At 40.6% G+C, this 20,524-nt stretch overlaps 1 protein-coding gene across 2 annotated transcripts in view; it reads left to right on the top strand.

Moving 5' to 3' along the window:
* dntt (deoxynucleotidyltransferase, terminal) overlaps positions 1-19,468 on the top strand; it is a 76,941-nt gene extending 57,473 nt beyond the window's left edge. The window contains exons 11-12 of one of the 2 annotated variants that reach the window (XM_051425314.1): positions 15,283-15,402; positions 19,419-19,468. In XM_051425314.1, coding sequence (XP_051281274.1) covers positions 15,283-15,369 — 87 coding nt within the window. In that variant the 3' untranslated portion in view covers positions 15,370-15,402; positions 19,419-19,468. Of the gene's footprint in view, positions 1-15,282; positions 15,597-19,418 lie in introns of those variants that run through there. The other variant, XM_051425305.1, reaches the window with a different exon arrangement.
* Positions 19,469-20,524: the final 1,056 nt, after the last annotated feature.

The following is a 20,524-nucleotide window of genomic DNA, read 5'->3' as shown; positions in this document are numbered from 1 at the left end:
GTCCAGGAAAAATTGAGCAGTTATAAAAATAGACCAGTATACTACATGAAGACATCTTGGAGCAGTGCTGGATGAGGAGTTGCTTCTTAAGCTGGATCAGACCACAGGATTTAAAAAATCTCAACATATCTCATATTTACAGGCCGTCCGCTCCAGATTTCTCTCAAAACCTTCTTCCAAGAGAAGCTCCCACCTAACTGTGAGATAAGGACAGGAAATTAGAAATTACAAGATTCATTTGGATTTGTAAATAGGATTTGGAAAATTGGACCATCTTGAATGTTGCAAGCATGTGCATTCTCACAAACAAGCATGGAGCTGGGCCAGCAGTAAAGTCTCTGCAAAAAGTGAAGTGAGAAACTCATGTGGATGACAGAATGGCTGTGCAGGTGTGGAAACCAGGAGCTTTGGGTTTCACAGAAACATTCTTAGTGGTATTAAGCTTTTCTAAGAGCTAGTCTTCACTTTTGTTGCTGTGACATTTCTTTCCATGGCTTTTTACTATTCCTGAGGCTAGAATTTGCTTGAAACAAAGTGGTTTTCAACCATGTGTAAGTGTTTATATCTGTTTCAAATCGCCACACCAAGTTCGAGTGAAAAGCTGTCATTGGGGCAAGACACTATGAAACATAAAAATGGGAATAACTGTGCACACCTTTTGGACAGTTTATCCTTAAAGGCAATGATGGTTTTTCTGTCACTTGCACAAAAGAAAAATTATGGAAGTAGTTTCACCAAATTTGCAGCATGCCAGCTGTGATTTACTCTGTGAGATCATTTCCTTATTAATTTGAACAGATCATACTAATCAAAACAAATGTCATGTCATAATGCCATGCATGACTCTCAGATTTATCTGCATTTCATTTTCAAAATGTGATGCTGCTACCATTTGCAATCTGCACGTAAGCAATGCTCGTAAATCACTGCTTTGAAAAGGGCCACTAGCTAATCGCTGGCATTGGGGTGCTTGTCAAATTGTCACTTTTGGAAAATTTAAATTGTCAGATGCAGACCCCCCCAATTCCGACGTCAGAAAAGTGTGGGGGACTGGATTAAGTTTTCACATACTCTGATTTTTCCTCTAGTACCTCTTGTTGTTCTGGGTGTAATATCTTAACACACTATTACATGGGTTGCCATGAAATTTGGTATTCATGCCCCTCCCTCAATGATTAATTATGGTGATGACCTTATTTTTCATCTAGTGTCATCGTTTTAATGTATCCAATAATTTGGTTTATGATTAAATACCTGCAAAACTGACATTCCCATAAGCCTCAGCTGTGCTTGTGTTAAGTAGCATACTAATTAGCTAATGATGGCATGCTAACGTGCTAAAACTAAGATGGGGAACATTTCAACATTATATGAGCTCAACAGAATCATAGCATTGTCACTGTGGGCATGTTGGCATACCGCTACCATTTAGCCTACCTTAAAGCACCACTGTACAGCCTTTCAGATGCATATAGTCAGTGACAAAAAAACTAAAGAAACCCAACCTCTCCTTTACCATTTGCAATTGTGCTGCTACATTAACAGATTCAGGCAACAACATGTGCAATTTCCACACACTACTGAAGAAAGGATTACTGTGACTGGGTTTAAATCCTGATCTAACAGATAAAGACTTGGTCATGTGTGCCACAAAAGGTGAGTCCGAGTATCACAGCACTCTAGAGTTGTTCTCTGGGTGCCTGCCCTTGGAAGATGAACATGATAGATGTTGGGTGGCTCAGGTCATAAGAAGTAAGATAACATCACAATATAGTTGGTGGGTATAGTTGTGAGATAACAACCAATTTGACCCAGCCACCACAATCCCCTGATGTCAATCCCATTGCGCACATTGGGATGAACTTGAATGAAGCATCTGTAGGAAGTAGCATCCACCCATCAACTCTGTTATGTGCATGATTGGTTTAAACAATGGGACGCTCCAGGTCCCTTTCTGAGTCACTGCCATGGTGTGTGGCAGTATATGTCAGGGCCAAAGGTGGTAAATAGTGGTAACGAACACAGGTTTTTATTACTAATCACACATCTTTATCTGGACATTGCATCTGACAGAATGGACTGGCTTCTTTACTTGAACTGTTCCCTGTAATTCCCTGTAATTTTTCCACTTGGAAAAAGGGGAAAATCCTGGTTAACAACCTAAGCCTTCCATGGCAAAGAAAAAACATGTTTAGGGTGTACAGTGCTTTGTATCTTTTGTGTCTATGTCACTGCCTCACCTTTTCACCTGCCTTGCGCAGTGCTCATACATAAAAGGATCTAATTAATACAGACAGAATGCAGATAACAGCAAATACCATCAGATTAGTAGTTATCTGGATCGTACATCTAGATTCAGATTGTATTACGAGGTATAAATGAGGTCTTTGTATACTTGCCAAGCAAACAATTCCATTGGAACAATGCAGGTGCTGCACGTCTGCAGTATCTGGTCAAATCTGGAAGGCTCTATTACTTTTGCTTTTGTTCATGCCCATACAAATCTTACACACATCGGAAACCTCCTAGTTTGATCAATTATTGCTGCACTTTGCCTTGATTCTTATGGTTGGCTGATCGCTATTTGCTTCCAGTCTGAGTGCTAGTGCTATAGTTGGGATCTCCTCTACATGGCTGGAATGTCTGACGATTCTGTCCATGTTAATGCTGTAGCCACTCAACAGGTCTTGTGTCTTTTTGCATCTATTCTGATTAAAAACCCTGTTCTCCTCTGAGGGAGCTGCCACTCAGCATTAAAAGGACAGGAGTTTTGCAGGTTCACCATAAAAGCCTGCACATATTTCCTTTTTTTTTCTGCCAGTCAAAAAGGGTTCAAGGAATTTTTCACTTCAGGGATTTGCTTTGATCACATTGGTTTGGGAGTTTTCTGTGCTATGTCCCTGAGTTGGTCTTGAAAGGCTCCAACTGTTAGACAGAAGCCGAGTGGAATGATTGCAGACAGGTAAATCAGCATGTATGTATGATGGATTATACAGTGACAGCATTCATTGAGTGTAATGTGAAGGTGTTTGCTGCAGTGACGTCTAATTCCACTCCTGAGAAAATATGCCATCCTAAACTCAATATAGGATGCTGGCAATTTATCCTTTCTCAGATATTTCATGGGAGACAACAGTAGCTTTTGTTTTCCAAAGGACGGCCTAAATGTCACATTTTAATTTAGCAAATCTCAAGCAAGTTGTAGAGCTGGAAATTTAAAGTCAGTTGTCCTCATGTCTTTCCATGTGATGGTATAATTGTTGAAAAATCAAGATATTCATGAGCACAAATGTGTGAGAACCCTTTTTGTCCTCCCTCCCCTTGAGCAAGAAGTCTGCTCGCTCTAACCACCCAAGTAATGACACCCTCATGACAGGTGAACAATGCAAATACGGACATTCATTTCAGGATACAGTTGCCATGTGATTGGGTCGTTCCACATAGAGGTCAGAGAAACAATTAAGAGACTTTAATGGGAATGATTGGGGAGTGTGAAGTGGGAGGTCTGCTGCAATAATGGTGCACAGTGATAGAGTACGCCTAGTGTTAGAGCCAGTTAATAAATGGTCCACTGGCATTTGGTTTACAGGTTGATTTACTGGCGTAATGATAGTCTTTATGAATTTTTCTGCTTTCAGTTTCACATTTTGTTAAATTTTTAGTACATTTAGCATTTACTTGAACCTGATTAAGAAGGTCCCCACATATTTATTTTCCATCAAGCTCTTAAGTGATGCTGTTCCTGGTCATACACAATACGCACAACACACGCAGAGAGTAGAGTAGTTTTAAAGAGTAGTTTTAAAGTGAAACTGTTTGAGTTTCATGTGACGCGTCATATCAAATGATAGCAAAGAGATGAAACAATAAAACAGTGCTTCCATTTTCTGTGGAAGGAGTGCTTCTCACTGCTGTTTGGCACGTAGTTTGTTCTTCAGTCTTATGTTTCAATTCATCACTTTCTGCAGGCATAGAAGAATCCGTTCATGCCTGACACCACAGTTTTTCTGGGGCAAATAGGGAAAATCTACATCACTGGGAAGGGGACACTTTGTTTTTGTTTTTTTGCTGCAATTTGTGATTTATGTAGACAGGACAAGTATGTGTTTCCATAAAAATGTTGCCTGGTGCAGCTTTAAGAGGCTGGCATATGATGCTCGGGGTGGGAATGAGCTCAGGGAAGACAAACAGTCATGACAATAAAAGAAGGGATAGAGAAAGAGAGAGTGACACGTGAAGAGAAGGAAAGCGACAGGAAGGTTTTGTCGCTATTCCCGCAGCCTGGCGAGGCTGTATCAGCAGGATGGTCATCTAATCAGCCTTCACAGTGGGACAACTACATCACTTAGCATCAATGATAAATCATATTGACAGCTATTGCCTGACAGAAGGGGGGTAATGATAGAGGAGGGAATGTAAAACTGTTGGAAAATAGACTGAAATTAAGGGGAATTAAGGGGGAAAAGAAGAGTGATGGACATATTGAGGGGAAGGAAAAAAATTCTACAAGAACAGAAGCACATTCATGTTAATTGCATGAATATTATCTGTTCACTTACACTACTCAAATTCTACCACCCCCTCTTTCCTCCTGTCACCCATTTCACCATCGCCACCTCACCCACTGTACCTCTGCCTCCACTTCTCCAGCCTCCCATCCACCCACACAGTGCCTGTTACCAGTGCTTAATGGGTAAGAAAAGGGATAGGAAGTATTTATAGATTCTATTGAGAATGTGTTTCGCATGCCTAAAAAAATTGAATTTAATAGCAAGCTATTATCTCCTTGAATCCTGCAACCCTCAATCTATTTTCCTGGAATTACAGTGTATAGAGAAGAAATAAGTTCACTCTGTGAACTTGCGAGATGGAAGAAGAGGACAAAGAAGGGAACATAATGAGGGAGACAGGGAATGTTGGAGGTGGAGTCTGAGGATTGGGCTGAACCGGGGTTTCGGTTCACTCAGGAGACAGATCCTGCTCCATTATTGATGAAAGTGAATGGCAGAAGGTTTCAGGAAGGCCCGGTGTTGGGCCATGTCCCCTTGTCATGTAACATTAATTGATACAGCGCTTGCGGTGGCGCAGGCACTCGTCCTTCCATAGCTCCTGTTACAGTTTGCACCATGATTTATTTACAGGGACAGTCGACTGAGCAATCATTGGGGTGGTTCAGGCTTATCTTGTAGTAGTCTCTTGTGCCCTCTGAAAGGCATAGCTGGTTCCAAGGAAGAGGATTAGGGCCACGTCCTGTAGAATACCAGGAAAACGAGAGGTCATGTTGCAAGAGGTGTTTAGTATATGTACAAATAAGTCTTTGACACAGACTCTTTATACTGAACTGACTATATTGCATCATTGTCACTGAATGAATTGGTAGCTTTCTAACAGCGGAGCTCCCCTCACTGGTGTCAGCTTGTCAGCTTAGATGTGATTACTTGGTTAAAAGCTTACTGAAAGACAGCAAAAAGACAAAGAAACAATCATGATGTGATAAATCTATACTCTAAACAGTGCTTGTGCAGTGGGTCTAACTCTGCATGTAGAAAGTAATCCCTTTATTCCCATCCAGTAACAACCAAAACAGTAGTGGAGAAACAAGATATTCAATGAGCCTATTCCTCACAAACAAGGTGAAGCCGTATAAGCATGAGATTTATGCTTTATCCAAAGTTTTTGGTTGGTTTGGCAAATGACAAATCTGGTTAACCTTCCTATGTCTTAAGAACAGCACGTAGACATCCTCCTTTAGCTTTCCTATGGGAAGCATCTTGGACTGTCTCCCATGCAGTGGATGAGACAGTCCCAGATGGGGCTGGTTTTGTACTGAACTAAACATGTCAGGTTAAACCAGAAACTGACTGAACATACTACTAAACCGAAGACACTCAGAGTCAGTGCCAAATCCCTGATCATTATGAATGGTGATGTGTTTACTTACAGATGAATGTAATAAAGTGCATTTAAACGGTGATGCGATCCCTCATGCGCATTCACTAAGTTCACTGAAAAAGTAACCACATATTCCTGGACCAAAGAAAAAGGTTTAAATCAACAAAATGTTAAATTTATATATTTATATATATATATATATATATATATATAATGAATGCCTGCACTCATAATTATTGACATTCAACTATGATTGATGACCAAGAGGACTTGAAGGACTGGACCAGGATTTAGTAATTTAATAGAGCAGGCTGACAGTGTTTTAAAAAAAAAAGAAAATGTGTAGCAACCCTGTTGTCAGTTGATATCATATGTTTGACTTAGCTTGTACCTAGTTCATGAAAGGTTGTACATGAGCTATTCTGAACACTGTTTGTTGATCAGAGCCCTCCTGCTCAGAGGCGATGCATTTTGTCCGTTTACAGAACCAACAACTGACGAAACGTTTGGACGAAATATGAGGGGGCAAAGATAAGAAGCTATATTTCATCCAGGGCTCTATTTTTGTGCAGGCGCACAGGATGTGGCAACAGATTTTTTGTAACCTTATGGCCACAGTGACACTTTGTTGGAAACAGGGTGCGATTAGGAGGAATACATTAATCAGCCAGTGTAGGCTCTGACATGAGTCATGACAAATCAGATCCCTTCTTTTCTTTCCTTTTAAAAGCAGTCTTCTCTGAGCAATTTAGTGATGGAGAAAACCGTTCACAGCAAAAACACACCACAAAAGATTCTCTGCCACAAAAGCCTCTCCCAATGAGACTCTGAAGTAAATATATGGTACCTTAAATTAAATTGGCGTGGGAGGAGATAGTGCTACATGTTCCTGGATCCTAAGAGAACCATTTCCAATGTAGAAAACTGTTCAATGATATGGAATAAGAATGATGGCGTTTGCCAGACTTTTAACTCTGTGCATCATGACGCATGTTGGTAATTCTGTGTTGGACGATAACCATTAAAAGCAGAGCCAGCAAGGATAAAGCAGTTGGAATGAAAAATGTCCTTTTATTTTGAAGTTTTGGACCTCTTGCTATGTACACAGCTTGGTTGCCCTGAAAATAACAGAAAATGACTGCTTCTCTGCCATGAAACTCTGACCGAGTCTCTCTGTAAGCACGTGTTCCAGGGCCCTGATACCAAAATTACCTAGTTGATTATTACTGACAGACACTATATTGCACCTTTGGCTCCCCAATGGGACATTCACCATCACAGTGAGTTAGCAAAATACAAAATGACTGCCATCAAGAAAATAAACCTGGGTGCATCTGGCAAAAATGCCAGCACAAAGCCCACCAGTGCACTGTCACAAAAATAGAACCCTGAGTGCCCTTATAGAGGAACTGAACGCATTCGCTGACAGCGGAAATACAGATACTTGGGTTGATCAGCCTGCGATCGCCCCCTCAGACAGAAAGTCTTTCAGTCTTTTGAAATTGGTTTTGACCACTTTAGTCACGTCCAACCTCCAGAAACTGGGTGTGCAAGTTCTGTGTGGCCTTGTGTTACTTGCTAGCTTCTAATTATAAATTAAACTAGCAACCCATGATTTCGTGCATTGAAAATAAAGGAATACATTATTGGATAAAAATCCCAATACACATTTAAAATGGTAAAATGTCATTTTGGCCAGGAAGTAGTTTCGGTCATTTAGTGTTTTGCATTATAAATGTATTTTCAAGGGTATTTCGATGACAGTTTTCAACATGTAACTGATCATATTATAAGAAAAAGCTGTTAAAATTCAAACCCTGTCATACATTAGTGTTAAGCAAGTTTCAAAGTAAGTTGCCACCACTGAAATGGCAGTATGACAGCAACAAATAAGTAATGGCAACTTACTGTATTATCAAATGTATCTCCAAAACTAGGAAAAAGTCTTTCATTTCATTCATGCAATCCAATGATTTTGCTGCTTCTCCAGTGGTGTGACCGGTCAGATGACTCAGAAGATCTGGCTCATATTAGAATGAAAATGTGTTGTTTAAATGCCCAAACAAAGCTCATATTTTGCCAGTGTGCCATTTTAATTGAGCAGAATGAAAGGAGTGCTGAGGCAGCAGCAGCATCCGATCACCCTGTCTGGAGCAGGAAGCAAATTGGTCATGCAAAACCAGCCCCTCTTCAACAAACCAATTAATTATTTATGGGCTTCAGTGGAGCAGAGAAAGTTAATTTATTGTTATCATTAGAAGAGTGTTCTGTTTGGGTCCATAGGAGGAAGAGTCAAGCTACAATTACAGGCTCCACAGATTAGAGAGAACTTCATATGACTGGGGCTGACAGCAGTTCTCACACTTCACATGATGCCTCCAAACTTCAGTGATGAGCTTTAGGAAGACGATGGGCTAATAAATTCAAATAAAAAGAATGAGACCAACAAATGAATATCTTGCAAGGACAATTGTCCAAGTTGACAAATTATGTCAGGAGGAATTAAAGTACTTATTAAATAAATAAAGTACTGAAACATTTTTTTAGTACCTTGCCTCTCTTGAATGCCATTAAATGAATACATTGTTATTATATCTGTCTATATTGTGGACAAAAACTAATTACTAACTGATTTATTGTGGTTTGTAGTCTTGACAAATGTTGATTCAGTTTGTTGGTTTACACTGTTCTTGTTGAAACTGTCATCTTCAACTTAATTATTTACAGTAGATAACATCAGGTTTATTGCCTACACCTAGTAGTGTTTTCACATACAAAGAATTTAACCTGGGTAAGCTGGTGGATAACAATTAAGCATAGAAAAATATAAATAAAGATAAAAATAGAGAAAATAAAAGGAGCCAATATATTCAAATAGAAAAAGAGAATATGTACAATATGACTGGATAGTTACATAAACAAGTGAAGAGCTGTACAGAAATGTGCAAAAGTTATTTGTAATAATATATGCTTAATGCATGTACAAAGATAAAATACGTAAATATGTAAACTACATTATACGGTTCATTGATCCGATTGGTTCTACCGTGGTCCTGTTTGACAGATTGTTCATCCAATCATTTCCAAGGATCTCTTCCTATGTAGTTCTGTGTAACAAACCATCTGATGCAGTTAGATTATCTGTATTGTGGAGTTTGGTGAAAAAGTAGCGCATCTGTATTCACATTACACATTCATTCAGAGGCGTTTTCAATGCATATGTCACACTGACTTATGCTGAAAACATTTACAAATTATGAAACTAATGAAGCTCTAAGTGGCCACTTAGCCTCTTCCTCTTAATCAACTCAACTTGTGTGACATGACTTTTAACCATGTACATAGTGCAGTGTTGTGTATGCGGAGCAGTGTGAGACAGATTTGAAGGCTGATATTAAAGTAATAGAAAAGCTACAATGTATATAAATACATGTGTATCACAAACAAAAAAAGAGTTGGTGGAACTTTGTGCCAACAAATGAAGACTTTTTATACATTCACAGTGAGCTACAGCATCATTACATCCTGAAGGAATACTGTACTAAATACTTTCAGTTCCTTTCAATGATACACAAATTGAATTTGAATCCAGAAGTGTTACAGTTCCACTTTGGCAACATTATAAGGACACTGGAATAACATGGAGCTTTTATTACACTTCTCTCTGACTCTTTGCTGTATCTGTTCATTACCTTTGGGCAGCCTAATCAACTAAATAACTTTGATTTGCAAATGTTTACTCCTCCACAGGAGCAAAGAGCCATAACACCAGGGACGTCGAATGAGGATCCCATTGTTTCTGATTAGGAATTCATTATTTGCTACCCATCTGCCTCTCTGCCCAGTGCACGGGCTGATTAGCAAGCTAGGGAAGGATAGGTAATGACGATAACACTAAACTCAATAGCGGTTTTATAGGCAGCGGTGCTTTATGATGCTTGTACTAATTGCTGGCGTGATTAGTGAGGTGTCTGTGCCCTCTCCGGTTGCTCCGGCTGTCCTGTGAACTGAGCTCTTGCAGACCGGAGCACAGGGAAGCGTGGGTGTGCGGCGGATCGTTGCAGGAGGAAGACACAGGGGCATAATTGACTTCCTACTTTTTCTGCCCCTGTCAGCCCTTTCCTGTGTGCTGCAATAAAGACAAATTAACTTAAAAGGCAATCAAAGGATTTTTTTCTTGATCTCCTGGCAATAAACTAATCTATTTCTAACTGTCAGTGAGAAGAAGAAAGTCCAAATAAAAAAAGGAGACGGAGAACACCGACTGATCTGATAACCTGAGATGTATGTGAGAGAAAAAATTCACTTCGTTTCTTTTTGCCTTCGAGTGTGCTGTCTCTGACGGAAGTGTACCTTGGACTCTCTATATAAAGGTGGATGTCCTCAAACATTAAATACTTCACCCCGAAAATATTCCTTTCAATGTTATTCCTGTGAAAATACATGCTCAAAGTGATGATTTTGAAAGCTTTATGTGCATCTGCCATTCAGTCTGACCTCCATACTCAAGTTCATACTTGGTCTTTGCTGCTGTGGCCAAGCAGACAGTCAGTACTGAAAGTGAGATGACAGCTCTCTTACCGGCGCTTTTGTTCAGATACATTTTCCTACCAGAGAGTTTGTATAAGTGAATTTGCATGGATTTCAGGCTGTGTTTTACATACTTCTCCACATGAACTTTGGTGTGGCTCTCTTAGCAGACTTTGTCTTTCTTTTGTCTCACTTTGTTACTAAAGAAACATCGTTTTTGTCTTTTTCTTTCTTGTTTAATCTTTTAATTGTACATGCACACTAAGGTTGCCATGCCAAGGTAACATTCAGGCAGGATTATTATGTGGATACCGCAAACTGCCACAAATCTGTGTAAATATAAAAACTTTGGTTTAACAACCATCTGCGCTTGTCCATAGCCTCTGGGTATGTTAATCATGCCATACACTATAAAACATTTTACTTCCACGTTCATTGATTTTTGGCCACTGGGGGCAGTGCAAGCTCCAGTTGTAGCTGTGGGTACAGGAGCAACAACTGTGTGACAACTGATGAGCCTGCTAGTTGTGAGATAACCGTATTGAGTTGCAGTAGGAGGAATTATTTGAACATCCCGATTTTGCGAATATAAGTCCTATTCACTTTCTGCATAGACAATGCTAGCTAAGCTGTCAGTTAAAGTAATTCCAGGGCTTGGATAGGTATAAAACTTTAATGGCCGTAGCATTCATACACAAGATTAACAACTGTAGAACTTTATTATGCCTTACATCAACGCTGTCTGATCACGGCTCGGTTTTCTCGGATCTACTCGGGTATTACACATAATGTTAAACAGAGCCGGCATCCGCAGTAATAGAACGGGACCCGTCCCATATCCAATTGACTATATTAAGCGTGGATCGGAATTCCTACGGGTCCTGGGTCGGATCTCAGAAAACTCTCCTCAGAAACAAAGTGGACACCTGTTCATTAAAGTTGATGTGAGCCTCCATCATGGTTAGCACAGTTTCATTCTAATCGGAGGAAACTATTTTGTCCTCACACGTATAGAGCAAGTTTCCTTTGTAGTGGAGAGAAGACTTTGAGGAGGGTGTTGACCTATATACATGGGAAATAAGCTAATATGCTCACTATGTGTCTTCAGAAAATAAATTTGATTTAGATTAGTTAACACTCAGCAGGACATTCATTCGCCTCATTTCAATTCACAAGACTTGCTCAAAATTATTTAAACTTGACAATGTGAGATAAAAGATATTCATGATAAAACACAAGTTTATTTCACTAAGTTCCAACATTATGTTTTATGATGTGCTCATTCAGACATCAGTCCAGTATTTTTTTGTTGTTTGCGTTTCAATGGTTTTGCTCATTTGGCTTGATATTGAGCTTCCTCCATGTTTCTGTCCTTCATATGCTTGCTGGCAGCGTAGTGTTGAGCAGCTATCCAGGTTTTCCTCTGTCTCTTTGTCTCTCTGTCTCCCTCTCTCTCTTTGATGTGTCAGTTGAGTTGGGCCAGAGCCGGGCAGGCAGCCATGTCCATCAGCTCCATCCATCAAGCAGTGGGCCGGGTGGCAGAGAGAGGATGACGGGCAGCAGAGAAGGGGCAGATGTTTTGCAGGATCTGATATGTGTTCACGTCCACAAGGGATGTCATTACACGGCGGACAGAGAAACATGTAGCTGATTAGAGGCTTATTAAGTCAAGGACACTGGCTTTCAGTAACATGCGGCTTCCATTCTGGCTTGTGGTGCTAATGGCTTGCCAGTCACAGAGAACCTGAGTGTCTCACACAGATAACCTCTCCTTTTAATTAACCACTGCTCTGTTCTTTAACTCTAAGCTCCTTTGATATACCAAAAATATCTGGAATAAATGCTGCTTTTGCCATTTCAAGTATAGTTTCCCTGTGTATGCCTAAAGGGGAGAACTCAGAGGTACATAAGGTTTGTGGATTTATCTCTCAGAGAGCCCACACTGTGTTGTGCAAAGTAAATAAAGCAGCATCTCCCTGAGGGCATGTAAGGATTGTAGGAATTGAGGAAAGTGGACAGTGCAGCGGAGAAAGGGCTTTAGCCCTGATCCAGGACAATGGCTAAATTGGTAATGTTGAGAATCTCATCTGTGCCCTTTGTTTTTTTCTTTAGCTGGATCTCCTGAGTTGTCCTCTGTTTCCACTGAACAATAAGCCCTGCCATGTGTTGTTAGAAATGTGGATTTGCTCAAAATCACTTTAACCTTGTCCAGCAGGCTCCTTTCTGTTTTCTTCCATTCCTCCTCCATCCCTACTAACACTTTTTATCACCTGTATGTTTAACACAATATGGCTTTACGGATCATAAATTGCAGTGATTTGTGTGCATTTCATGTGTTTTGAGTGGTTAGAGCAATAAATAGGCTGAGGGTTATGAGCACAGTGAAAAATACAGGCATTGGTGGACCACTTAATGGGCCTCAGGATAGTTTCCCTCAAATATAATACTGCTTCACTAACAAAACGCTCTTCTTTGTGAAAGAGCAATAATATTTCTCTGGACACCACTGATTAGATGTTTTTGTGTGCAAAAGAAAATGCGAGCAATAAACACAACTAACCTTAGATATTTATTGCACATCATCATATCATATTCACAGATTTTCTCGCCTCATATCAGACAGAATGGTCAACTCATTACACTCCATTTCCGTCTTTAGTTTGACATTGGCTTCATTCTAACTGATTTCCGTGGGGGAGGGAGAATTGACTTTCCCTAACCAATCGCAAGAGACCAACATATAAGCCTGAATCTAATGTAATTCTAAGTCAATACGTGATGGGTAGCTATGCCAACATACTGGAACAAACTACACTGTCGGGAGATATTGAGAAGACATGCTGTCTATGTACGCTTCAATAGCTGCGTCTATTGTCTACAGTGCTCGCCAATGTTATTACTCCCCCTTGACAACAGCATTAGCCCCCCTGCGGCGCTTATCGGATCGATACTTTTTCAACTGAGAAACCGCTGTTTCATGTCATGATGCCAGACCAGAACCAGTCAACCTGCTGGAGTGGGTGGATTCAAAGGTCTGGACCCAGGCAACAGGTTTTTAGAAATGGATTTAAAGCATATGATGGGTTATTACACCTGGGGTCTTATTTAGTTTTTTATTTAATCAGATTAAAATGCAACTTTACCCTCTGAACCTGATTTATGCGATTTGCATAAAAACTGGCACCTCTTCTTTTCAGAGTCATAATCCAGTCAAATCAAACACACAGACATCACACGCAAACACCTGGAATGTGCGACTTGGTCCTTCCAGGTATCTCTGATGTCCATCACACTGACATCCATAAACTCGCTTATGAATCACTTATAACTTTAGCTCTCGCCTAATAATCATCATGCTTAGATGTTTTCTTAATATCAAAAGTAATATGCAGGTAATTGGAGAATGTGTTTACATGCACTGTAGTAACCTGGTTAATGTAAATCTGTGTATATATGCAGCAGGTCAGTAATCAGACTTATCACCTACTGCCAATCTTATTTCAGTGGCTTGCTTATTGTGACTGTATGAGTGATAGAAGAGACTGCTTCCTGACTTTTTTCCGGTGTATGTGTCTGTCGGAGCAGACAAATAGTCAAATGTTCAGAAACCAACTTATTTTTACTTCTCGATATACTGTTAGTTTCAGCTTCAGTCAGTTTAATTGAGTTATTTTAAATTCTCTATGTAATGATATCTCCTTTCATCCGCTCATTCCAATGTTATCCCCTATCCAGATTACAGAAACCTGCTTATCATTTACATGACATTTAAGAAAGCATACTGGAACCTGGTTAGTATGCATGCATGTAGTAAAAACAGGAAACAGGAGCTTCAAGCTAATGCAGTAAGACTTGCCAAAATGTAAAAAAGAATGGGGTTAAGTTTACTGTCTGCATGGTAATATTTAACTAATATTGATCAGTCTCTCAAAATATTAATTAAAGGAGATGCAAACAGTAGTGGTGACAAAATATATCAATGCATTTTTTGACAGTATTAAGAATGTTCCATCAGTGTAGCGTGTTCCCATATCCCAGAATGTTATAATACCTGATAGAACTGATGGCCAAAACAACTTATTTATAACTTTAATCCAAATGAGGCTTGAAAGAGAATTAAAGAGGTGTGATTTGAACAGAGCTTCATGCAGTGTGCACCCAAATCTCCCTGCCACATGGCTAACCTGTCATTTGCATTATAAATAACAAGCCAGTATGCTAGGAGACGTGCCTTGTAGTGTTTTTCCCTTTCCTGGCTGCCTACTAGTTGCTCTCAGTTATCTCTGCCTTCGGCTGGCAGTGTGAGCCGACGCGCTCTCGGTTTTTCAGCCATCTCTTTGCAACTTGTCAGGTCCAGTTTAGCACTTGAAGGCAGGATGTGTCAGAATCACAGCCCTTTCTCTCTCCAGGCTGTCTCGCTCCCAAGGTGAGTCAGGCCTCGTCACCACTCCTATAGAGACATAGCCCATCACATGGCGTTGGTAGACGGCCAGCAGTTAATAGCCCTGTCGTGATTTGTCAGGGAAAATATTCATCTGCTGAAGAGTGCAATCACTAAGAGCAAGGTTAACGTGTTTATGGGTTGGAAGAGAGGTGGCCGGTCAAATGTAAATCTGCACAGTCACGGCATGTTTGAGGCTTGGCACAAACTGGGTGAATAAAATCCTAAATTGATATTGACAGCTTGCAGTGAAGATAGAAGTCCAAATACAAGCGCAGCCGAGGCTAGGAGTCGAAAACCTGAACATTTTCAAGAATAGTGAAGCTTAAAATTGAGAATTGATGGATTTTGACTGATGTCACTAAGACACATTCCTGCACAAGTCACTGACTCTCTGTTTGTTTGTCCTCTCTCTCTAGAAAGAGTTCCTGGCAGCCACGACTGAAAAGGACATCTTTGCCCATCTGGGTCTCGAGTACATCGAGCCTTGGCAGAGAAATGCGTAGGCCTCCGCTCCTCCCCTGGCTGGATGATATCCTGTGCGTACATCAGTGTTTATCCCATCTGCTTGCCGTTCTGCGGCTCTCCTGTGATTCACTTTCAAACAGCTTTTGATTTCCATACAGTTTTGTGTTGTTGACGCCGGTATTGTTGTTGTCTGCATTACACGCTGGTGTATGATTCAGAATTCTGCTTATTGTCTCTTAGTGAGTAAACACTCTGCTATACCATTCATGGCTTGCCTGTCTCTAAGTGTTGTAATCATAGGCAGCTCACAAAGACAAATCAGTCGGAGTATGAATTGCCTGGGGTGCCTGCGAGGTGCAGGAGAGAGGGAGTCTGAAAAAGACACAGAGGGAAGCAAAAGAGGGGAAGGGGGTGACCACAGAGAGAGGGTGAGGGAGAATACAGGAAACGATGAGAAAGGCGAAGGGGAGGGAGAGGGGAGCTTTTGTCGAGCAAAATGTTGTAATCACCCTCCTCCTGGCAGGAAAGTGCTCGGCGTGAAGCTGAGCCAGGTCTCTGGGGAATTGAGAGGCGGGTAATGAGCTTCAGATAGAGGAGCGCTTGGCATCGCCATTTAGCCTCCATTTAAGCCTACGTCCACTGGAGATCATTTAGCTGACATGCCGCTATCCAAAGACCCATAGTCTCCGCTCTCGTTCCACAATGAATCCCCTTTCCCCAGATGCTCGGCTGAAATTAGAGGTAATCAGCTGCACCGGGAAATCGTCAAGAATTCAGACGGAAGGTAAATGAGCCCATAACCACATGGATGGATCTTGGCATTCAAAGCAACTCATCCATTATCTTATGGGTTTGATTTTGGCTTATGTTTTATGTATGATGGTTGCTTATCAAGATTTGTGTCCTTAATTTTCAAACGTACAGTGGCTCTGTAGGACAATGATCCACTAATGAAGAAACTTAATTGATCCTTGTAGGCAATCTGGGCAAGTCTGACTTTTTCTTCCAGTCATGACACAATCTGCCCCGCTGTCCACACCCCAACCCACTTTCCCATGATGCTCAGCCCCCGGGTTTATCCCATGGTGCCTCAACGAGAGCAGAGACAGATGAGAGCAAGGCATTCTAGTGAATCACCCTATTTAAAGATCTTTAAGTAGAACAGTCCTGCACTTTGAGGACTTGACCCGGGCCTCCTCCCACCACCCTTTCTTCATTCTCCCTCATGGTCTCTGTCTTTCTTTTTCTCCCGCTGTGTTGCTCTCTCAACCTCGCTGACACAAAACAAACTTAAAAGGTTCCAAGTTGCAGTGTTAACCAGATGGAGCATGCTGCAGCACCCTGGTCTCCTGGGTTATCTAATGTTTTTAAAGTGGGATGGGATTCTTACCAAATAATAGGAGCTCTCTCCAGAGTAAAAAGAAATGAAAAAAAAAAAAGCTGACCTCAATAAATTTACATTTGTCCTTCTCTCTTTTTCCTAATTGTTTTTCAAGTGCGAATGGGATCTCTTTCTACATTCACATTAAATATTCACCAGTGTAAAGGGATTAAAAGGCTGTAGCACTCAATTTAAGAATTCACACATTGTTGTTTTGGCCTTAGAGAGTCCTAAACTGTTTGTAAAGCTGTAAAGCAAAGAATTAAGTGTAGTATGGTAACACTTTCTGCTCCAAAGTCCTCCATTTTATTCTATTTGGAGCAATACATTTGCATGGTATCACAGATTATTAAATGAGACCATCTTTTCTCCTTTTAGTCAGAGATAGCTGTGAATGTTTAACAATACAACTGATTATAATACAACACTTAACCTCAGTGAACTTAGGTAATTACTAATGTAGTACAGGAAATTCATTTGAAAGTGGAAATTCATTGGAAAGTAAATGCATGGACTGCCGGCTACTTGTTGTTGCTCTACAAAGAGTAAAAATTTGGTTAAAAAAGGACTTGACACAATTTATTAACTCATTCCTGTCCAAATTTCAATCTCACTCAGAGAAATAGTTTTGGCTGCAGTCCAACTTTAAAGCCTCAGATCTAGCTTGTTTGTTTATTCATCACTTTCAGCCAATCACATATGGCCATTTTCTATGCAAATCACCGCCTTTGGCTCCTCGCTGCCTGGAAAACACTCCCTTTTTTGCATGCTCGATGTCTGAGGTCTGACTGAGATGACAGATGTGTGAATATATGAAAAACTGCTTGCAAGAATTTGCATAAAAGTGCTTGATTTGCTGACAAAAATGTATTTTGCCATCCAATCAGTTTTCATTTCTACCTATGCAATCATTTCCAATCCCCAGTTTTCCCTCAGTGACATTCCAGTGCCAAAAGCCTTCAATCATTGTGGTCTGACAACCATTCTTTTAACTCCATCATGGTATAGGAGCTTTATATTGACAACTTGATGGTATACGCCAGCCAGGTCTCACTCATTCTGTGTCCTGCCACATTGCAGCCTTACTCCTGACCTTTTAACAAGCATGTGCACTGTGATCCAGTCCTGGATGGATTACTGAACTTGCCTACTTGGGCCCCTGGACCTGTTCCCAATATGGAGCCTCTGTTTAAACTGATGATAAACATTTCTTGTTGCAAAGTCAACCAAACGACTACAGAGAGACAACAATCTCAAAAACAAGAAATTATTACAAAAAGATGACAAAAAAAGACAAAAACTGACTTCCTAGAGACACAAAGTGACCACACACAGATGCAAAAAGACTACAAATATACTCAAAGACCACAAAGAGACAAAAACTGTTTGAAAAAGATGCAATTTTGGCATCCACAATTAACCATGAATACATTGCGATCCAAAATGATGTAAGGTCATTCTGCAGCTCTGTCAATTTGTCACTGCAGATATTATGAGGTTGATTGAGAGAGCTGATGATATGGGGACGGTTTGCATTGATAGGAAGTGCTCAGAGATTAATGGGTGGCTCTTTGAGGAGGACACATGTACCCGGGGGAACATGCATCAGCCATAATGCCTCTCCGGAGACGGTCTGAAGATAGAATATGAAGTGTCACTTTCCTCTCAAAGTTACGTGACAAAAGGTCATGGTGAACAATGAGTGAGTAAGTGTGTAATGTGAATAATTGCGTGGACACATTCCTCAGAGGTGAGAGCGAGCGTCTCTGAATGAAATGCCAAAAAGGAGCTGACACACAAATCTAGATCTGTTTGATTATTATCCAAACCATTAATGCAGTGAAGAACATCACAGTTTTCATCTCAGTTTGAGCCACTGGCATATCTATCCTTTCATGTCAGACAACCAGCGACTGAAAAGGAGAGGACCAAAATAGATTGGGACCAAACACTGATAATGTCTGAGCCGAGCTCCTTGAGCAAACTTTCTCTTGTATTGTATCAGAAGACAGTGATTTATTGGCTGTGCTGTAGGGGTTTGAATGCATGTGTTGGGGCAAGTCAAAGCCAATGGGGGAAGGTGACAGAATAAGGACACTGTGTATCCTTGCCTCTCAAGGCCTGTCACAACGTCAACTCAGCCGGAGAGAAGTGAAGCCGATGCACGGCTTTGGCCAGCTCTGAAACAAAAGAACAGACAGTGAAGAGAAGTTGGTGTGCTGGGAGACGTCTTCATCAAATAGAACTAAACTTTTAAAGGGTTTTTAAAAAAGTTCTCATCTTGACCCTGTCACCACCTACGAGTTCTGCACGGATCGTCTTTTGTTCAAATCACATTTAGGCAAGACAATTTTACAGCATACAAAGTACATAAACATTTCTATATTGAATAAATACCAGGACAAAAAAAGGTTTGAATTTCCACAGAGAGTTTCTGCAGCTCTTTTAATTTGCTTGAAAAAAGAAATGAAATTGAAGATTTGTGTGATCAGTAGAGATGTTTAAAATAGATCTTACGGATCACTTTTTTGCAAAGACAAACTCCCATTGGTGTCACTGTGACTTTCAAACTCGTTCAGTCTGACAAGTAAAGAGTGATGTGCAGAGCCCGCGTATGCACAAGAAAAACCATGCACTTGCACAACTAACTTTAATTTGAGGTGACCTGCTCCTTTCATGATAAATGACCTGCATCCTTGATTTCAGGGAGGGCGGACGCTTTCGGAGAGTGTGTGTCCTCCTCCACAGGTGGCAGAGGAACGAGAGGAAGAGAGGAGGAGGATGAGGAGGAGATGAGCCATCTGCTGCAACATGTCATCACACTCCACTCCTCCCTCCGCTTTCTGCTTTGTGGCAAACAGGCAGGGGGAGAGAATCTGATCCGTTTGTCTTTGTATGGGAGTGTGCGCGCACAGCTTTCCTTCCACTATGTCTGTTATTCTAAGTCTGTCCAAGTTTGTGCCTTCTATATCTATGTTCTGTTTTTGTCTATGATCTTTGTTGTACAATATTTGCAAGGTTGCATCTATGTGAATGACTTTAACTATGGGGAGTATCACATGTTTGATCAAATGAATTAATAATTCCAGAGAAAGAAACTCTCTCTGCTCCATGCCCATTTCACAAAAACACAAAAACGCATCCTTTTAAAGAATATTAAACAAAAAAATGCTAATTGGAACAGAATATGTACTGATCCTGTACATTAAATGGTACTGCAATGAAAGGAGCTTTTCCTGATGTATCTCAGTCCATAAGAGGGGATATATATTAGGGCAGATCCAATAATGGAGAAAATCCTAGGGTGCAGTCAGTGTGGCGAGTACAGGTCTGTGATCAACTGTACTGTACTACATATGCATTATGGGAAATGTAGATCCTGAGTCCCCCAACAGAACAGTATTTAGTAACCCTTCAAGCAATGCATACAAACTTCCCACAATAAGAGATGTTTACTTTTGCATACCCAATGTAAACATGACCACTCAGTAACACTCTGTGTATATACCATACTCATGTGTACTGCATCACACTATGGGGATTTAAAATATACATGCATTCCCACAAATTGAAGCTGACTACGGCTGAGTAAACAATCAACCTGAGTACAGCACAAACACATCTTTCCTATTCCATGAAAATACCCACTAGCTCAGTTATGTAGGCTACAGGACAGCATTTTGACATCACGTTATAAATAAAAGAACATGGAAAACTACTTGGGCTCTTGAGAATCAAATAAAAAGATGCAACAGGGCTGACTGTTTGTTGGATTTTGATAATCTGCTCTAATGTCTATACGTCTCAATTGA

Source organism: Dicentrarchus labrax, unplaced genomic scaffold, assembly GCF_905237075.1.
Source record: "Dicentrarchus labrax unplaced genomic scaffold, dlabrax2021, whole genome shotgun sequence".
Taxonomy (NCBI): Eukaryota; Metazoa; Chordata; class Actinopteri; family Moronidae; genus Dicentrarchus; species Dicentrarchus labrax.
The sequence above is the reverse complement of the archived record's forward strand: the minus strand, read 5'-3'. Positions and strand labels throughout refer to the sequence as shown.